The 17190-nt window shown below is 47.1% G+C and overlaps 5 protein-coding genes across 12 annotated transcripts; 2 read left to right on the forward strand and 3 right to left on the reverse strand.

The window, feature by feature from the left end:
• Positions 1-225: 225 nt before the first annotated feature.
• LOC11175525 (solute carrier family 25 member 3) lies at positions 226-4321 on the reverse strand. Of its 2 annotated transcripts, none has more exons than XM_003436483.2 (4): positions 4045-4321; positions 2520-2912; positions 1196-1536; positions 226-1095 (listed from the first exon to the last, which is right to left on the reverse strand). In XM_003436483.2, the coding sequence occupies exons 2-4, from the start codon at positions 2880-2882 to the stop codon at positions 750-752; spliced, it is 1050 nt and encodes a 349-aa protein (XP_003436531.1). In that variant the 5' UTR covers positions 2883-2912; positions 4045-4321; the 3' UTR covers positions 226-749. The 2 variants fall into 2 exon arrangements, with proteins under 2 accessions (XP_003436531.1, XP_061500866.1); XM_061644882.1 differs by having other exon boundaries at positions 3818-4091.
• A 504-nt stretch (positions 4322-4825) lies between these two features.
• LOC1274251 (sodium-independent sulfate anion transporter) lies at positions 4826-12267 on the reverse strand. 6 transcript variants are annotated; one of them, XM_061644878.1, is made up of 6 exons: positions 10544-12236; positions 7153-7384; positions 6657-7085; positions 5648-6599; positions 5376-5576; positions 4826-5046 (listed from the first exon to the last, which is right to left on the reverse strand). In XM_061644878.1, the coding sequence occupies exons 2-6, from the start codon at positions 7312-7314 to the stop codon at positions 5036-5038; spliced, it is 1755 nt and encodes a 584-aa protein (XP_061500862.1). In that variant the 5' UTR covers positions 7315-7384; positions 10544-12236; the 3' UTR covers positions 4826-5035. The 6 variants fall into 6 exon arrangements, with proteins under 6 accessions (XP_061500862.1, XP_061500863.1, XP_003436532.2 ...); XM_061644879.1 differs by having other exon boundaries at positions 11866-12233; XM_003436484.2 differs by having other exon boundaries at positions 4826-5576; positions 11866-12267.
• Positions 12268-12469: 202 nt separating this feature from the next.
• Positions 12470-13406, forward strand: LOC1274252 (V-type proton ATPase subunit e 2). Of its 2 annotated transcripts, XR_009764838.1 has the most exons (4): positions 12470-12606; positions 12697-12744; positions 12821-13108; positions 13308-13406. XR_009764838.1 is itself a non-coding variant. In XM_313344.5 (3 exons), the coding sequence occupies exons 1-3, from the start codon at positions 12509-12511 to the stop codon at positions 12960-12962; spliced, it is 288 nt and encodes a 95-aa protein (XP_313344.3). In that variant the 5' UTR covers positions 12470-12508; the 3' UTR covers positions 12963-13406. The 2 variants fall into 2 exon arrangements, 1 of the variants encoding a protein (XP_313344.3); XM_313344.5 differs by having other exon boundaries at positions 12821-13406.
• Positions 13407-13525: 119 nt separating this feature from the next.
• LOC1274253 (probable proline--tRNA ligase, mitochondrial) lies at positions 13526-15329 on the forward strand. Its single transcript, XM_313346.5, has 3 exons — positions 13526-13739; positions 13803-14066; positions 14154-15329. Exons 1-3 carry the CDS (start codon positions 13647-13649, stop codon positions 15180-15182), a joined length of 1386 nt encoding a protein of 461 aa, XP_313346.4. The 5' UTR covers positions 13526-13646; the 3' UTR covers positions 15183-15329.
• LOC1274254 (protein ARV1) lies at positions 15201-16300 on the reverse strand. Its single transcript, XM_313347.5, has 3 exons — positions 16000-16300; positions 15806-15925; positions 15201-15741 (listed from the first exon to the last, which is right to left on the reverse strand). Exons 1-3 carry the CDS (start codon positions 16144-16146, stop codon positions 15223-15225), a joined length of 786 nt encoding a protein of 261 aa, XP_313347.4. The 5' UTR covers positions 16147-16300; the 3' UTR covers positions 15201-15222.
• Between the last annotated feature and the right edge of the window lie 890 nt (positions 16301-17190).

Below are 17190 nucleotides of genomic sequence, written 5' to 3' on the forward strand. Positions count from 1 at the left end.
CCGTTCTTGGCTCGACCTTTCTACTTACCAAATCTTCTTCATTTTCTTCGATTTCTAGGGAATTTTGTGTTGCCTATTTTGTACCTTTTACATAAGGGAAGCGCAAAAACAACACTCTCAACACCCCCAGCTTACACATTCACTTCAGCTTTACTTCCCCAGGAGAAATTCGAGCGAATTATTTGAACATTTCTCACAATATAGAACAAACACGGGACATTTGGGTTATGGGTTTACTAATCGTAGCGTAATTCACACGACGGCTTCAAGGATTTTATTTACGATGATGCTGTGACACTTTAAAGGGTAGCGCACAAATGCTTAAACTAGCTCGGCGGCGGCAACTGCCCACACACACACACACGTACACACACACACATAGCTCGGGTTGTTTAAGCACGCGATCACACACATGTACCGGGCATATTGCATCTTACGTGGCCGTCATTGCTGTTGCAAAAAAACATAATCATTAGCACCGGAACACACTGCTGGGACTACTTCGATCCGTTCGGGGTTTCACAAAATATCATTCAGTTGTTGGAACATTCCGATTCAATACCTATTTCGCTCTTCTTCTCGCGCGTGCACCTTTTCACAAAAACACTCCAATTGCCGGGCCGGGGAATGCAACAAATATTACTAATTCGTTCCTGCTTAGCAGCGCGCACGAAGCCACTTCAACAACAGTGCTGCACACCATCATCACAAACAAATGCTTCGACTTCCTTTCACCCGTGGCGCTAGAATTACTCTACGTTCAGCTTCTTCTTCAGCGACTCCGGCATCTCTGGCGGGGGTGGGCGGGGGATGGATAGGGCAACCTTCACACCGTCGTAGATGAACCACTGCAGGGCGGTCAGCGTACCAATCATGATGATACGCGGCGTCAGACCGTTCCACATGCCCATGAAGCCCAGCTGCTTGGCCACATCGATCGCGGACGATCCCTTGGCCTGGTTCAGCTTGGACACCACCACATCGGCCGGATGGGACACCACGGCACAGAACACACCGGCAATGTAGCCGGCAGCGAACGTCACAATCAGCTGCTCACCCTTCGAGCACTGGTCGCGTGGCTTCGGCACGACATGCCTGTACAGAACGTGGACGACGGAAAGTAACAAAAGAAACACAGTGGATTAGATAAAGTGATGCTCGGGCCAAACGATGGCACAAAAACGCCAGTACTTACTTGTACAACAGCTCGACGGTCTTCTCGAAGCAGGCGAACTTCATCATGGTGTACGGGATCTGACGGCACCACAGCGGAACCAGACCCTTGTAGAACGCCATAACGCCCTCCTCGCCCATCATCTTCGGCATGGCCTGTCGCATCGTGTTGGCGTATCCGGGCATGGTCTGGATCTTGACCTTGGCCGCCTCCAGCGGGGCAAGCGCAATGTCGGCGAAGAATTCGGCCGAGGCAGAAGCGCCCAGATACACCCAGGTACGGTACAGGTAGGCATTCTCCTCGCCGATCATGTCAGCGTACTTGATTTTGAACACCTCATACAGACCGAACTTGAAAGCACCCTGGGGAAATTGACGAATTATAAACGAAAGTGAGCATTACTTGTAGAACTGATTGGAATACTGTTAAAGATGAAATAGAAGTCCGATTTATTATTTTGAATTTGTTTAACTTCCCACACAAAAAAACATTACAGGGTTTTCCAGGAGTTCTCATAGTTGTGGTACGCTTCCTTGACTCTTTCTTACAGGGAGTGAACTTCATATGATGGAAATTGGACTCTATGGCATCCTTTTTTGGACAGGCTCCCTTGAAATTCCTATTGGATTTATCCTAAAAGGGTGCTATAGTGTCCAATTCGCAATATATTAAGTTTATTTTATGTAAGTAGCAGTCAATAAAGTGTCCCACAGCTATGAGAACTCCTGGAAAACCTTGAAATTATTAAATAATAATGATTTACAGCGTACCACGAAGTCAATTGCCACTGTAATTCAACAAAACAGTAACATTGGTATCGCAGTTTGTTTGTATCATAAAAACATAATTGTTACGGAACGCATCCTTTCCAAAGTTTGCATTATTGATTTTCAAGTTCCACAGCGCTCCGCAAGAAAAACGTGCATCGCAAAAACGCACAGTGCCGTTCACAGTGCATTACGTAACGAGACACGACGGCACACGTTTGTGTATACGTTGAACCGCCCCAAGGCCAGTTCAATTACTCAGCCAACATTGTGCCGCACAGAGCGTAGTGTAGAATGTTTAGAACTCACACAGACTAAATGATCTCATATGAAGCACGTCGTGCTGGTTGCATTAGAAGTGATTCCCACCCTGCACGTATTACCGCTTCGCGGTGTAGTCACATGGTTTCTCACCCACTAAAAAACTGCATCATTTTTGTACGAGCTTGTCTTCCAAAAAAGGTCACGGACAGTTTATCAAAACGCGTTCACGTGGGACCTGCCAGACAGATAAGTGCAACCGAATGCCCCGCCCCATAGTCCCGCTTATCATCCGCTATCCATCTTGAGGATCTTACCTGGGCCGAGTAGCCGAAGAAGGTCGGTGCCCATCCCTTGGCCAGACCGCGCGCACCCTCCTCCGCGATGGTGACCTTGAATCCGTGGAACAGATTCTTGTACTTGGCCTGGTTGACCTGCAGCCGGCACTTGACCAGATCGAGCGGTACGACGGCGGTGTGGGTGATACCGCACGACAGGATACCTCCGACCGCACACAGGCCGAAGAATTCATTCGAGCCGAACTCAACCTCGCGGCTGGCGGCTGCCTGAACGGAACGGCCCGGCACTACCGCCTTCTCGGTACCGTCGTCACAGTGCACGCGTGTGAACGGTGTGCGGAAGGGCGAGTTCCGTGCGGCATCCAGCAGTCCGGCAAACATGGTGGAATGAATCTTTTATCCTTGCGACACCTGGAAGTGGGAGAAGGAAGGGTAAAGAAGGGCAGAAATGGATTAGTTTTCTTTTAGTTCCTGCATCGCTTCGAAGTGTATTAAATCGATATCAGCAGAGTCTGGGGACATTACGACATCAGTTGAAGTTGAAGAGGAACGATGTTCTACGGACAGTAGAAGCGACCAGCGACGCAGCCACGTTTGCGATAAGATAAGATTGGAAGACCTTTAAAACAACGTTCCTTCGGCCGTGCGATTATATAAAAACTAATTTCCAATTTAGCAAAAACAATCCTGTTTCTTGCGCTCGAGGTGATTGCTTTTACTAACTCAATTCATTTAAAGAGTGGAAAATTAGTATGAGGATTTGAGGCTTGTTAATTTTTAAGTGAATATACCGATACTAATCATTGTACACCATCCTTTTCCAGTGGAGACATTCCAACTTCCGACTTTTCGATCTTGTTATATAACCAGACCAAAAGTCGCATTATGTCGTAAGCGCCTCGCTCATGACTGGGAAACTTTAAAGCTTGCCGAAATAAGAGTTTTGCAAAATCCCCCCTCCCTTAAGCCAGCTTCATGCAACTCTAATCACAATAGGGGTTGGAATCTTTGCGTTCGTTCACACTTCGGGTGAAGCATTCAAAGCTCACATACACGCACAATTATCACCTCCGGAGGGTGTCAAATGGAACCGGTGTGCACGGCCATCCATCCCGGAGAGTGCGTCACGACCTTCCACGAAACACTACAGGAGAGAAAGAGAGCTTCTGTCACGTGGAAGGGGCCTGCGTAGAGCATCGGCGGAACATTCTAGACAGTGCGTGAAAAATTGAACTGGTTATTCCCCGCAGCATATAGGGAAAAAGAGACTTTTGTCCCATAAACAATAGGCGTAACAGTATATTCGGCCTAATTACCAGATGGGAGCTTAATTAACCATACAAAACACTAAGATTAAAATCTGACTAAGGATGGCCTTGAAGCACACTTTGCACACTCCATTGCCGCGCCTCTTTGTTGCCCCAAAAGCAACTACTGCACTTTACTAATCGTTCTACACACTCGATCACTTCATCTGCTTATGTCAGCTTTAAATAGAAAGAATAAACTTTGAGTACAGTTTATTTCTGGTGCACAAACTTACCGGCTCAGTCAGGCAGACGACAAGCTGCAGAAATGGCTGGCTTTCGATTGAGACAGCTTTGACCGCTTTTCGTTGCTTCTTCTTCCGTTGACAGGCTGGAGAATCCAGCGGAGCGAATTCCCGGAGAACAAAATTTGACAATGGCTACGTCACGCACGATAGCAAAACAATTGTTCTTTGTTCAACCATAATTTCTTTCCAAAAAAAAGCACATTTCTTGTGTATAAACTTAAAAAGTTCTTAAGAATCATCGTTTAATTACAAAGAGGCTGAGCAGCATGTGTAAAATTAAAAATTTACCCATAAAATAAAATAAACAACATATTTTTGACCATAATAAATCCATGTCGCCCATAATGCGACAGCTTTTTCGCTCAATCAATCGAACTAGTGATGGGCTTCTCCAGTCGGAGCCAAAGCTCCGACTCATTACGTTCCAGCAATTTGAAAAAAGGACATGGTCGTTGAAAGGGAATCATAAAAATATTGGTAAAAGAAAACCATTCCAAAAAACCTAAAGAATTCCTTAAACAGAAGAATTAAAGCGAAGCTAAAATTAATTATAAAACTCAAAATCTTACTTCATAGTTTCGGAAATACGTCTTTTTTAGGTGAAAGTAAAACTATATTACGCAAATTACACAATTTATTTCCTAAAATGTGGCGTTGCATTAACAAAATTACGAAAAATTACGGTCGGAAAACGTAAAGCATAGTCATAACTCCAATTGTGAATGCAACAACAACAAAGAAATCCAAATTCCGATCGCCACATGCCACATTGTGTTTAAAATACATTTGCTTTATTTTAATCCGGCAATACACAGAAACCTGTGCGCTTAACAAATATAGTTAACAATAAATTCGAATTCATTTCTGCCTGTCAGTGGCCAATCGGTACTAATATTCAAGGGGTAATCATGAGCATGAGCTGATAAGTTACCCCCCTTTTGTCCAGGAGAGCTTTAGGAAGGAGATTTCTTATCTTTTCTTATCGTACACCTATAATACACGCGACGAAGATAGAGGATAACATACAGAAAGGAACATGAATTTGGCCCGATACATATGGGTGGGTTACACATACATAGCACATGCGCAAGCGGTACACGCAGCGGTCGACAAAGGATGATTGGGATGATACGCAACATAAAGAGTAATAGATGGGTCGGAACGAACACAGCGTACACAGGACATTACCACACCACACACACACACAGACTGATAAAAAGGCACATGGTAAACCGTTCACGAATCCTCGAGCTCGGCGATGGGCGGTGCACGGTCGGGCGATAGGAGCGGTGTAACGACTTCCCGCAGCTCATGCTTACCTGCACCGTCGGCGGGCGACAGCTCCTGCAGCAGAACCTCCAGCTCGTCATCGTTCGTCACCTCGATCAGGCTGCTTTTCAGCGTTTCCTGAAGCAGCTTTCGCACCTCGTTCGTCGATCCGTACACGATCAGGGGGATCGTTTTCTTCTCCAGCTCCTTTTGCAGCATTTGCAAACCAGTCGCGGCAGTGTAGTCGAATTCTATCGAACGGATAAAAGATCCATTAGTACACAACAAGACGGTGACGACAAGATAGACTGCCAACACTTACCATTCACTAACCGGCAGTCAAACACCACCGGAATGTTGCCATGCTGCTTGATAGCTTTGGACGTGACGTTGCGCACCCATTCGACGGCCGGAAAGTATAAGAGGCTGTGATTTGGACGGATTAAAATGTACTGCGTGCCGAGGGCCGTATCTGCCACGCTAACCGTCAGCAGTGGGCGAGCGGTCCGGTACACGACAAAGGCCAGATCGGTCAGCACACCGGCCAACAGTCCCAGCTCGACACCGATGATTAGGCTCAGCACGAACGTTACCGCGCCCGGAATAAGCTCGCGCTTGCTGCATCGCCACAGCGGACGGATCACCTCGTACTCAATCATAAAGATGACCGCCGAAATGATCACCGCGCTGAGGGCAGCCTTCGGGATGTACTGGAAGTAGGGCGTCAGCACACCCAGCGCCAACAGCACGAGCGCACCGGTGTAGATGCCACCGATCGGTGTCTTTACGCCACTCGCATGGTTGACCGCACTGCGCGAGAACGATCCCGTCACGGGAAACGAGCTGAAGAACGATCCGCAAATGTTGCTGAGCGACAGGGCGACCAGTTCGCGCGTCGGATTGATGCCGCTGCCGCCGAACGCTTTCGAGATGGCCACATTGCCCAGCACCGCGATAATGGGCACGAGTGCAATCGATGGACCCAGCTCCTCGATCATGCCGACGAAGCCGACCGGCACTGGTTCGGTTCCATTGGGTCCACCGCCTGTCGGCAGTACGGTGCTGAACGGTGGCAGCTGAAAGTCCGGAATTCCACTTTTCACCGTGCCAGTCAGTATGAACGGCCGTTCGCCCCGTTGATCGTAGTAAAACGCGACAAAGCTGGTCACCAGCACGACGAGCGCATTGCGCGCTGTTGCAATCAGCCAGCAAACGAATCCCAGTGTTTTGCGTCCTCGCGTAGCTTCGGGCGGTGTTTTGATGTCTTTTAATTTCTGAAAGCAAGGAGACGATTAGGGGAAGAATGCAGATAGAAGAAGACAGTATCTTACCCTCATTGCCAGCAGTACAGCGATCGATACGACACCCAGTATGCTGTCGGCTATCCGGGCCTCGGGAAGCTTTTCCACCACGGTGCGCACGGTGCTGGCGAACCCTGACCCCGACCCACCGCGTATGCCGAGCAGCGCTTTCAGCTGGGACGCTCCAATGATCAGTGCGGTGGCCGACGTGAAGCCCACCGTAACGGGCAGCGAGATGAGATCGACCAGCGCACCAAGCCGTAGGACGGCCATCAGCAGCTCGACCACGCCCGACAGGAAGCATAGCAGTATGGCGAGCTGTGGACCGGACGCACCTCCGTAGCCCGTGTGTCGGCTAGTCATGAGTGATAGTAGGGCGGTTGGACCGATCGTCACCTCACGGCAGCCACCCAGAAGCGCGTACACAACGCCACCGACAAAGGCGGAGTATAGACCGTACTGTGGAATTGAAACACGAAGAACGAAGAGTTAGCTAGGGAACGAGACCAACAGGAATCCATCTTACCTGTGGCTCTAAACCGGCAAGTGTCGCATATGCCAACCCTTGGGGAAGTACTGTCAAACCTACGGTGATACCGGCGATCAGATCGGCCACGACGAACTGTCCCGTGTAGCCGCGCAGCCATCGTGTCCCGGGGATAACGCGCTCCACGCGTGATAGACCCATCACGGTTTGGTAAACGGTCCGGTGCCTTGCTTGCTTGCTGCTACTTTACCGTGCTACGGTTGCTGCCTTGCTGTAAAAGTGGTAAAAGATCTTCGTTCAGACACGCTCATCACTACTTTGGACTCTGGACACACTATACTAGGTTTATCGGTACGAATCGGCTTTAGTATTAGCACAACTGTTTCTATTCGAGTTATCGTTGTTTTTTTTTTTGTATTCGAACATACGATAGTCTCTTTACCATCTGGCACTGATGTTGTGTGTCGGCCTACACATAAAGCCATTGTTTGGACGTGTTTTTTTTGCGTGCAGGGTATTACAATGTCTACCGTTTGATGATGAGGCAAAAACTGAACGACAAATCGGTTACATGTACGCACAGTTATGATCGACGGGTATCGAATGCGACAGACCTTCCACCGAGGACAAATAGTTTTATTCAAAACAAATGCGACTGAACAGGTACGTAGATGCGCAAATGCTTTCCGGAAGAAGTTTACAACGGTGGGATCCTCTTAATGCTTAGCAAGAAACGCGATCGATTTTGATCAACATTATTTTGTATTGCTACACAGCAGACCGTACTCTGAACCGGATGGTAGATTCTCAGTAATGGTTAATTTAGACATTTTTTTCTTAACCCTCTACATCTAGTTGCCAAATGAATTTAATCCGATTGTTACCATAACCCCACGATGGGACGCATCCTAGTATACATGATGTCGATCAGTACCAAGTGCTTCGAAATATCAATGCATGCGTGTGTTGTGGTCTACATTAAACTATAGATGTCCATCAGATATTAAGAAATTGAGTAAGAACGTCTATTTCGAAAGTCTATTCACAGAAGACTTGAATTCTCATAGAGGATACTTATAGTAAGTGGTAAAGTATTGATCAGGGACTATCTGGTGGTACAGTCGTCAACTAGAATTACTTAACAACATGCCCGTCAAGGGATCAATCCCCGGATGGACCGTGTGCTCTCTTACGTAGGATTTGACTTTCTTGCTATGTGTAATCAGTAAGTCACTGAAAGCCAAGCCCCAGTAGTGGTACAGGCAGACCTTGATTGACAACGGTTGTTGTGCCAAAGAATAAAAGTGATGATCACGCCATTCAGAAGTCAGTTTTCTTAATTGCAATTAGTTTTTTAGGCAGAACAGAATATGCGGATGTAGGGAAGCTCCATATTATTAACTCCGAATTACGATATATGTTCCAGGCAAAGTCGGCCAGTGTCAAATTAAACAAAAACACAAAAAACAGTATAAATCATTCAATTAAACACATTTTTGTAAAGGCTTTCGTCGTAAAGAAAGTACCAACACCACACCAACAGGTACTAGAGTTTGACATGTAGGTAACAGTAAAAGCAAGCCAACGTTTTGCTTATCACACTACCAAGAAGCTACACAAACAAACAAACGGGAAGGCAGATTTATCACGAATATATTGTGGAAGGTTTAAAGCTTCCTGTAAATCCTTTCGCCCACAACCGTTCAACCGGTAGAGCACACTACGCCAACAGAAACACGTGCGAAGTAAACAACCCAGCAACCGTTTGCGAAACGATTGTTAGAAAGTAGGCTTGCTTTACACAAATGTTGCCAAAGTGTGTGTATGTGTGTGTTTATGTGTGTGGACAAGGTTGCTAAGAACATTTGTTTAAAAATGTCGTTTTCGTTTACAATCCGGCGAACGGTTTTCGGGCGATCGATGGGTATTAAAAACAAGAGAAAAAAAATCCCCCAAAATGTTGCTGACGGCGTACAGTACGAAACGTGCGCAGTAAATGTGGAATTCCTAAAATGGTGGAACTTTTTTGATTTTCTTTGTGCTTACGTTCAGGTCCCATTCAAAAGTGTATTTTGTTTACGAAATGTAAGAAGAAAACATCAAAACAAAAACAAAAACCGGCTTTAAAAACCGGCCATCGCCGTATACGCACCGCTCCAAAGCGCCCGAAAAGCGTATATCTCCCGCCCAGATCCTCAGACGCGATAGGTGAGAGGATATAAAAGCGAAAGAAAAACATGTTTACCCAACAACAACTGCTACACAACATCTTTCGCCGGGTCGGCGTTCGATCGTTACTCACCCATATCCTAACGATATGAGCACCATTTCTTATGTGAGAACCAACAATATCAACTCTATAGTAGCTTGCGCGGCGGGGAAGGTGATCGTGCAAACCGTGCGCGTAAATTTCATCCTCGACCAAATGTGCTCTTTGCACCGATGGTAAATGATCGAAAGCTGTTTGGCGTTTGGTTGGACCCCGCGGAGCCTCATTACACCTTCTAGTCCTCCTCGGGTGTCCAAACAGGTCGATTGCGCAGAACGCACAGATCGAATGGAAGGTGAGATGAGAATCTTACGCATCTTATCCGCCCCGAACCGGTAATATCCAGATTTAGCTAAATCCTGCGTTTGAAGTGGAGGAAAGACGAAACAAACGAGCCTTAAAAATCATCGTGCCTGGTATGACCCTCTTTTGTTGGGGCGGTTTAACCTTGAGTGTATGGTGGTTGTTATGCGTCTCGTTCTGCGTTTTTGCGGATTAACTTATTTGAAAAGATCGAAACAAGTTGGGGTTGTACAATCACGGCCATTTTACGATTTTTTTTATAATTTCAATGGAACGATTTATACAAGTTACCCCTAATAAAAAGGATTATTATTTTTTTATTTGTTTTGGTGTTCCAATTCCAATAATTCCACACTCTAAACTGCTCCACAATGAACAATCACATTGAATGGTATTAACACGTGCGCATACCCGCGTGGTTTTAGGGTCACTACACATTCAAAGTCATCATCATTACGAATCGAAATGAAACGGTTTCTGCCGTATCAAAATGATTGGAGAACACAAAACGCCAATCCACTGCCGTTCACTGCAAAACATTGTAATTATGGAACGGTTTAGGCCTTCCAACTGAGGGATGAGTTATAGTTGGGGACACAACGGCTAACGGCGTTGCACAATTTGGCATTACAGCTCACAGTAGGGGACACTGTGGTTATTGATCATTAGTCATACACACCGGAGAGAAAGAACGATGCCAAGGATCAATCAGGATCATCTACCACAAAACTGGCTAACCATGAACTGGGCGCCTGTTGACTGAAGCGCTTAGAAATACTAGATTACAGATATCGGAGATGTTCCATATACACTTTGCGTCTACTTTAAGCGCATTTGCTTTCACTTATTAACACTTACCAAAGTACGGTTACCTTCAAACCGGTCCGCCGTTCTGCAAAGCCGATCTACTTCTAAAGCCTGCGGCGAGTTACACTACTTTTCCTCACTACCCGGCACTGCCACTCCAGCACAGCCTGTGTTCGCCTGGTGAAACGTGCGTGCGTCGTATTGCCTCTCTTTAACAATAATGACCCTTTTTATCTTAAACGCGCGCGTTGCCGAAAGCCATGTGCGCACGTGGCTGCATGGAGGAAAAGGAAACCGCACCGCCACCCTCGCCCGTCACCGATCTTCACCCGCTTGGACCGGCTAGAACTGTAGAAGATGTGTGGCGCCCGAGGTAGTACACGAAACGATTTCGATAGGAAGAACGCGCAGCTATTGCTTTCCAGACCCGTTCGCCTCGACGTCTGGAACGATACAGCGGCGCTCGACGCTAACTGGCACCATCCGAACGGGTGGGGAGGGTCACACAAAACACAACCATTCCGTCCGTTTGCGATGGTGTGGGGGGGGGGCAAAAGGAGGGAGAACCTCTTCGCCGGTCACGAGAGAGGGAGGAACTGGATTTTTTTTTATTGGTGATCCTTTTTTTCTCTCTCTCGCTCTGTAGCCTCATTTGAATTCCGGCAAAACAAGCAGCAAGGGTGTGTTTGTGTAGCATAAAATCATATTCATCCTTTTTTTTGTTACATTCTTCAGGTGTGGAATGCGCGATTGATCTCGTGTGCATGCCAAACGAAATCTCGTGCCCGGTTGCCGGCAATCCGGGGTCAATGCGCGTGCACGCGGACGGCTCTCTTATGGGACGCGTGAGAAGTGTTTGGGTGCACTTTGCGTTGCGTAAGCCGGTTGCGTTACGATCAAGACGGTTAAGGCCGTTGTTAGGCTGAGAATTTAATTTGTCGAGGATGATGTTGTGTACAACGAAGAATTAGATGCGTTGGGGTTGTTTGAGTTCAAATTTGAGCCTGTCGCCAAATAATGTACCCTTTTCGGAACCATTCTGCAATAAGCCCCATTTAAAATCAAACAATTGACAAGGAAAGGTTGATAAAATCGGCCTTATTAAATTACGTCCAGTGTAAGCACAAACACTCCAAATCGATATAATCGTTATCGGTGCAAATTGATGCGCATCACTCGAATTCACTTGAGACAGCAATACTCTAACACTCATATCTAAAGGTAAAGAAAGTACAATCTACCTTTAATTCACTCAATGGACCTCGCAACGGCTTTCTTTTGTGGTTCTTAATAGGGCGTAATTTTTGTCGATGTTGCGGCCACGTCCATTGCCCTAATTTGTTGTTTATCGTACAAAGCGGAGAATAACTTACAAACGAAACAGCAAGGCCGGGCGGATCACTGGATCACAGCACAGTACACAAACATGCAGTAGAATTATTCACACCGACGTAGAGGAATTTAGTAATACTTTCACAACAGCGATATTCAACACGCGCGTACCTGCACACCCAACGATTGCTTCGTCGGTGTCGTCCATAGATGATCGTTAGTTTTGTAAACAAACTTTCGAGCCAACCTCATCGACCGCACTCCGTAGGTTTTGTAAATTACAACCGTGCTATTCTATCTTTCCTCCCTGCCGGAAGTGAGTTGGAGAAAGCGGTCCATTCCTTCGATGCTGGCGGGTTTTTCTTATCTCGCGGCACACAACAGTTTGCACTGTTTTGGTCAAAAGAAACTGTACGAAAAAGGCAAAAGCAGAACGTAAACAATACCCAGGTGGCATATTGTGACAGCTGTCATGCCGTGTGTGTGCGCGGAGAATGACAGCTCGCAACAACAACACAATCCGTGACGTCATATCGCACTGCCTGTACGCCTGTCATGTGATATTTTTCTCATTGCTTTTCGCAGTCCTCCAGAAAATCGATCGATCCCGTGTGCGTGTGTTTTGGGGTAAATACAGTCGCTGCAGTTCAAACCCGCCTAAAAAGTCTACTGCCGGATTCAGCAATGGGTGCTTCAGCGCTGCCAATTATCATTTTCTCTGCCATCTTTGGCGTGGTTGGCATTGTCCTGCCGATTGTTGCTCCGAAGGGCCCGAACCGTGGGTATGTATTCGCTTTGTGACTGGATGCGGGATTGACGACTCCCCTACGCACTGAGCCTGAACTACAATTTATTCTTTTTTTTTGCAACAGAATCGTCCAGTGTGTGCTGATATTGACGGCGGCGACATGCTGGTTGTTGTAAGTAGAGCAGCAGTGCACCGATACGTACCAGCCAGTGAATGACCTTGGTTTTGCACCATATCTTTCCTTCCAGCTGGCTGTGTTGCTACATGGCCCAAATGAACCCGCTGATTGGACCGAAGCTGCACCAGAACACAATTCTCATTATGGCACGTGAGTGGGGCAACCCGCTGCCAGACATGGAAGGGTTCCAGCCAGAACACTCGGATCACTAGATCCTCCCCTGGTGTGCGTCCCAGCAGCTCAGCAACCGCAGCGTATAACAACCTACTCGCTGAACATTCCTCCATCGTTGCAAATAGCGCATTGCAGAAGCGATCAAATTTCGTGAACATCATTTAAGAGACATTGGAGGAACTAAGTGAGTCGTTTAAAAGATGTGTTGCTCTCCATCAATCTGACCTACAGTCGCAAGGATGGTTGGATTGGATTTAGCACAAGTATTGTTCACTTCATATTTTGTTCAATCATTTCCCAAGCGAACGCGTTGTGTCGCTTTCGCTTGTCCGCAAACGCCCTGCAATGTGTTGATGTAAAGTTTTGTTTCGTTTCGTTTACAGTTTTTATCTCTTCTGTCATGATTTACCCTAGCGAAAGAGAATGTATTATACAAATAAAGTAACCTAAATTCCAACGATACGTACGCTGGATCCATAAAACTGTATGAACTATTTTCCTACGAAAGAAAAGGGTTTTATTATTTAAACTCTTTCAATTCCGCAACCCGCACTTGTTATCTCCTCTAGCAACCCCATTTTGACATGTGATTCAGTAGTGACGTATTCCAGGTGCGCCGATTTGTTTATGTTGTTACGCCAAGCCCGTGTGGGGTGAATGTTGTTAGTGCCGTGTGGTTCTGTGATTACTCGTTGCTTTACCGGCCAAGAACGAACGCGACGATGCAGAGAGTTTCCAAACTGTTTCAACCAGCCTTAATCATCCCGAAAAATGCTACCATAAAATCGCAGGATATCACCTCCAAAAGTCAAAGGGTAATTCGTCGAAGGAATGGTTCTCGTGTAATTAGGTTTACTCACGCTCCTCTTTTTTCGTAGCTCATGCTGGAACAGGGACTCATCCGACAGGCAGGCAATGGGACGTTTTACCTACTGCCTCTGCTACAGCGATCGCTGCAGAAAGCTGTTGACCTGATAGACCGGCACATGGAAGCGGTCGGAGCACAAAAGATGGTACTTCCGCTCCTAACATCGGCAGAGCTGTGGAAGAAAAGTGGCCGACTAGGTGCTACCGAAGCGGGAACACCGACAGAGCTGCTCCAGACGACCGATCGGCACGGAAAGGTGCAAATTTTGGGACCGGTAAGCCTACAGTGCCACATTTGCTGCCACCACGCTGAAGCTTAAACATGTGTTGTTCTTTCTCTCCTACCGCCCCCCCTTTTGTAGACACACGAAGAATCAATCACATCGCTACTCGCCGCCATCGCTCCCGTTACGTATCGCCAGTTTCCGCTGCGCCTGTACCAGATATCGACCAAATTTCGGGACGAAATGAAACCCCGCTTTGGGCTGATGCGAGCGAAAGAGTTCCTCATGAAGGACCTGTACACGTTCGACGTTGACCGGGCACGGTGCCAGGAAACGTACGACTCGGTGAACGAAGCGTACGGCCGGTTGTTCCGCGAAATCGGCGTCCCGTTCGTAAAGGTGGCCGGAGACTGTGGGACGATGGGTGGATCCCTGTCGCACGAGTATCACTTCCCGAGCGAGGTGGGCGAGGATGTGCTGATCCGCTGCACCCGGTGCGGAATGCACACGAACGCTGAGCTTTTCCCGGCGTTGAGCGAACGGTGTAAAAGTTGCGAAACCGGAAGTGACACTTTCGAACGACAGGCAGGCATCGAGGTGGCGCATGCATTCATTCTCGAGGATCGGTACACAAAGGCGCTCGAGGCGACGTGTCTGGCCGCGAATGGGAAACCGGTGCCCCTCCAGATGGGATGCTACGGTATCGGCGTGACGAGGCTACTGGCCGCCTCGATCGAAGTCCTGTCCAGCGAGAAGGAAATACGATGGCCGGTCGCACTTGCGCCGTACCGTGTCTGCATCATTACCCCCAAGGCGGGCAGTAAGGAGGAGGCTCAAGCAACCCCGTGGGTCGGCAAACTTCACGACGATCTACAATCGTTGGCAAACTGTGCGGGGGACGTTATTGTGGACGATCGTACACAGCTCACCATTGGCAAGCGGTTGCTGGATGCGCGTAAAATGGGCTATCCAGTCGTTGTGGTCGTAGGTGCGAAAGCCGCCAGCGAAGAGAAGCTGGAACTGCACGACGTAGCAGCGGGTACGGAAGTAAGCCTACCGTACAGCGATACTTTATCGGCCGTTGCGGAAATATTGACCGCTGCAAAGCGGTCGGAACACCCTGCCGCAATGCAAAACGATCGCAATAAAGTTGCACAGAAGCTGTAGACTAAGCAGACACGGACACATAAGTGAGAATACTAATTTATTATACAAACTGCTGCAGCAATCCGCTCACTCGAGTCAGAAAGTATGCCTTAACAATAAACGCCAGAATGACGATCACGCCGGATCGCGACCGCGTACAGTCACTAACGACCGAGTGGATCTGTACCAGCGATATCACAAAATACATCAGCACCAGCACAATATGGATGGCCATGCCCGTCTCGGTCGAGTTTTCCCTCCAGATAATGATGGGAATGAAAAGAAACTTCCCGATGCTGGCCAGTATCACGCCATGCAGCAGCATGTGCGGGTAGGTTTTCCCATTGCCCGTTACCTTCGGCACGGAGCGGTGCAGAACGCGGGTAAATAAGTAAATAAACCCGTACAGCAGTATAAATCCGGCCACGAAATGAACGGTAGACAGGTAGAACCCCTTTTCAGACAGGAACGGATCGGTCAGGTGCGAACGATAGGTAATGCTGGTTATACCGCGGAAGGCATCTGTCCAGAAACAGTACGCCTCGAGCAGTATCAGAATGCAGCCAATTTTCCAGAGGTTCTAGAATAGAAATTCTCCGATGAAACACTGTTTTACAATCAATTTATATGGCCAGTCTACGCACCTTACAATCGGAATTGTAAAGAATATGTCGATAGGCGGGCTTGGACAGCAGTATTAAATCGATCAGAATGATAAGCACCTCGAACTCGATGAACTTGTCGGCAGGTTTTTTGCATTTATCCTGAAAGGCAAACAGGGCGCTCAAGTCTTTTAACCGGTCTTGAGAATGTGGAACGGTTTAAACAAAAATCTTACGCAGTCGATAATTTTCAGCACGGTGGAACTGATCTGACGGTACAGGCCGGACACAGGCCGACCGCAGTTGATGCAGACAAACTTTTTCTCGCCCGGTGAATGCTTCAGCAGATCAAAGTATCCTTGCAACGGTAGCGACAGCTTCATTTTTGAGGCTGCTGAGAATTATCCTAGTTTGGAGTTTTAGTTCCACACCGGGAATATCATTTTCTGCACAGAGATATGTTTGCTTGTTTCCGAACCAGATTTTTGAAGCGTTGATTTGTTGTTGTTTACATCACGCAAGCATTTCCGTTCGACTGCTACCCGTCAAGCAAACTTTGACATGGCTCGAGCGACGTGTCGGATTCAAGGATAATGTATTTAGAAGGTTGATTTTTATCGCTTTTGCTCGGCGACATTGTGGGGGACATCTGTCACTCTCTGCATACAAATTTCATTACCCCGCACCAGCCCTCCCCGATTTTTATACCGGAGCCCCCGGAAGAGAAATGTCAAGTCGAGAAATGTCATTTTGCTCTGAACAACTTCACCTTGTCATTTATAACACCTTGGTCGGATTGCAGTTCACACGAACTTCTGGGATTATGCAAGATTCTATCCCATGCGCCACAGATTAAGCTTAAACGACTGGAAAATCAGATATCCATGGAAAAAAACGAAAGTTCCATAACTTCACTGGTTTGCTCAATAGATGGCGTTTCATATCTCTTTATAATATTGCTATTGTATGAACCCTTAGAACTTTCCGAGCAAAAATCAATAAGAATGGTCGTGCGGTCAGATACGTGGACCACGAGCAATCATTACTCAAATCTCACTAGCTTCAGTGCTGGTGGTTGATATTGGAATTTAGTATTTAAACAATCGTATCGAAGTTCCAGTTCTAGCTATGCATAACTTTAATGCGAAACCATACAACAGTACAGTGGAAATGAGAAAGCTCTCCTCCAAGCGATGAAGCTCAACTGATTGGGGTATCCCACCAACAGAGAGCGCCACCAGCTTTTTTGCTATTTTTAGAATGCATGAGTCGTTTGCCGTCTGCTAAACGAAGTCTTTCTATATTCCGTTTAGGTAGAGAACTTGAGTCGTTTAGAAGCCGTTTAGTGGTCTTTTAGTGGATTTGTGGCACTTGGGTATGCATTTCAAAAGCGACGAATTGAACGTATTGGTTCTTTGATTTTCATT

This window comes from Anopheles gambiae, chromosome 2 (assembly GCF_943734735.2).
Source record: "Anopheles gambiae chromosome 2, idAnoGambNW_F1_1, whole genome shotgun sequence".
Classification (NCBI taxonomy): Eukaryota; Metazoa; Arthropoda; class Insecta; order Diptera; family Culicidae; genus Anopheles; species Anopheles gambiae.

Bases quoted from the DNA above. Each gene is read 5' to 3' on its own strand.
- LOC1274251 (XM_003436484.2), bottom strand. From the start codon at position 7,314: ATGGGTCTATCACGCGTGGAGCGCGTTATCCCCGGGACACGATGGCTG. The intron at 7,086-7,152 runs GTAAGATGGATT...TCAATTCCACAG, and splicing joins TTGCCGGTTTAGAGCCACAG to TACGGTCTATACTCCGCCTT. The intron at 5,577-5,647 runs GTAAGTGTTGGC...TCCGTTCGATAG, and splicing joins TGACTGCCGGTTAGTGAATG to AATTCGACTACACTGCCGCG.
- LOC1274254 (XM_313347.5), bottom strand. From the start codon at position 16,146: ATGAAGCTGTCGCTACCGTTGCAAGGATACTTTGATCTGCTGAAGCAT. The intron at 15,926-15,999 runs GTAAGATTTTTG...TTTGCCTTTCAG, and splicing joins TGCTGAAAATTATCGACTGC to GATAAATGCAAAAAACCTGC. The intron at 15,742-15,805 runs GTGCGTAGACTG...TTTCTATTCTAG, and splicing joins TTTACAATTCCGATTGTAAG to AACCTCTGGAAAATTGGCTG.
- LOC11175525 (XM_003436483.2), bottom strand. From the start codon at position 2,882: ATGTTTGCCGGACTGCTGGATGCCGCACGGAACTCGCCCTTCCGCACA. The intron at 1,537-2,519 runs GTAAGATCCTCA...CAATTTCCCCAG, and splicing joins TCTTCGGCTACTCGGCCCAG to GGTGCTTTCAAGTTCGGTCT. The intron at 1,096-1,195 runs GTAAGTACTGGC...CGTTCTGTACAG, and splicing joins ACCGTCGAGCTGTTGTACAA to GCATGTCGTGCCGAAGCCAC.
- LOC1274252 (XM_313344.5), top strand. From the start codon at position 12,509: ATGGGTGCTTCAGCGCTGCCAATTATCATTTTCTCTGCCATCTTTGGC. The intron at 12,607-12,696 runs GTATGTATTCGC...TTTTTGCAACAG, and splicing joins CCGAAGGGCCCGAACCGTGG to AATCGTCCAGTGTGTGCTGA. The intron at 12,745-12,820 runs GTAAGTAGAGCA...CTTTCCTTCCAG, and splicing joins GCGGCGACATGCTGGTTGTT to CTGGCTGTGTTGCTACATGG.
- LOC1274253 (XM_313346.5), top strand. From the start codon at position 13,647: ATGCAGAGAGTTTCCAAACTGTTTCAACCAGCCTTAATCATCCCGAAA. The intron at 13,740-13,802 runs GTAATTCGTCGA...CTTTTTTCGTAG, and splicing joins TCACCTCCAAAAGTCAAAGG to CTCATGCTGGAACAGGGACT. The intron at 14,067-14,153 runs GTAAGCCTACAG...CCCCTTTTGTAG, and splicing joins AGGTGCAAATTTTGGGACCG to ACACACGAAGAATCAATCAC.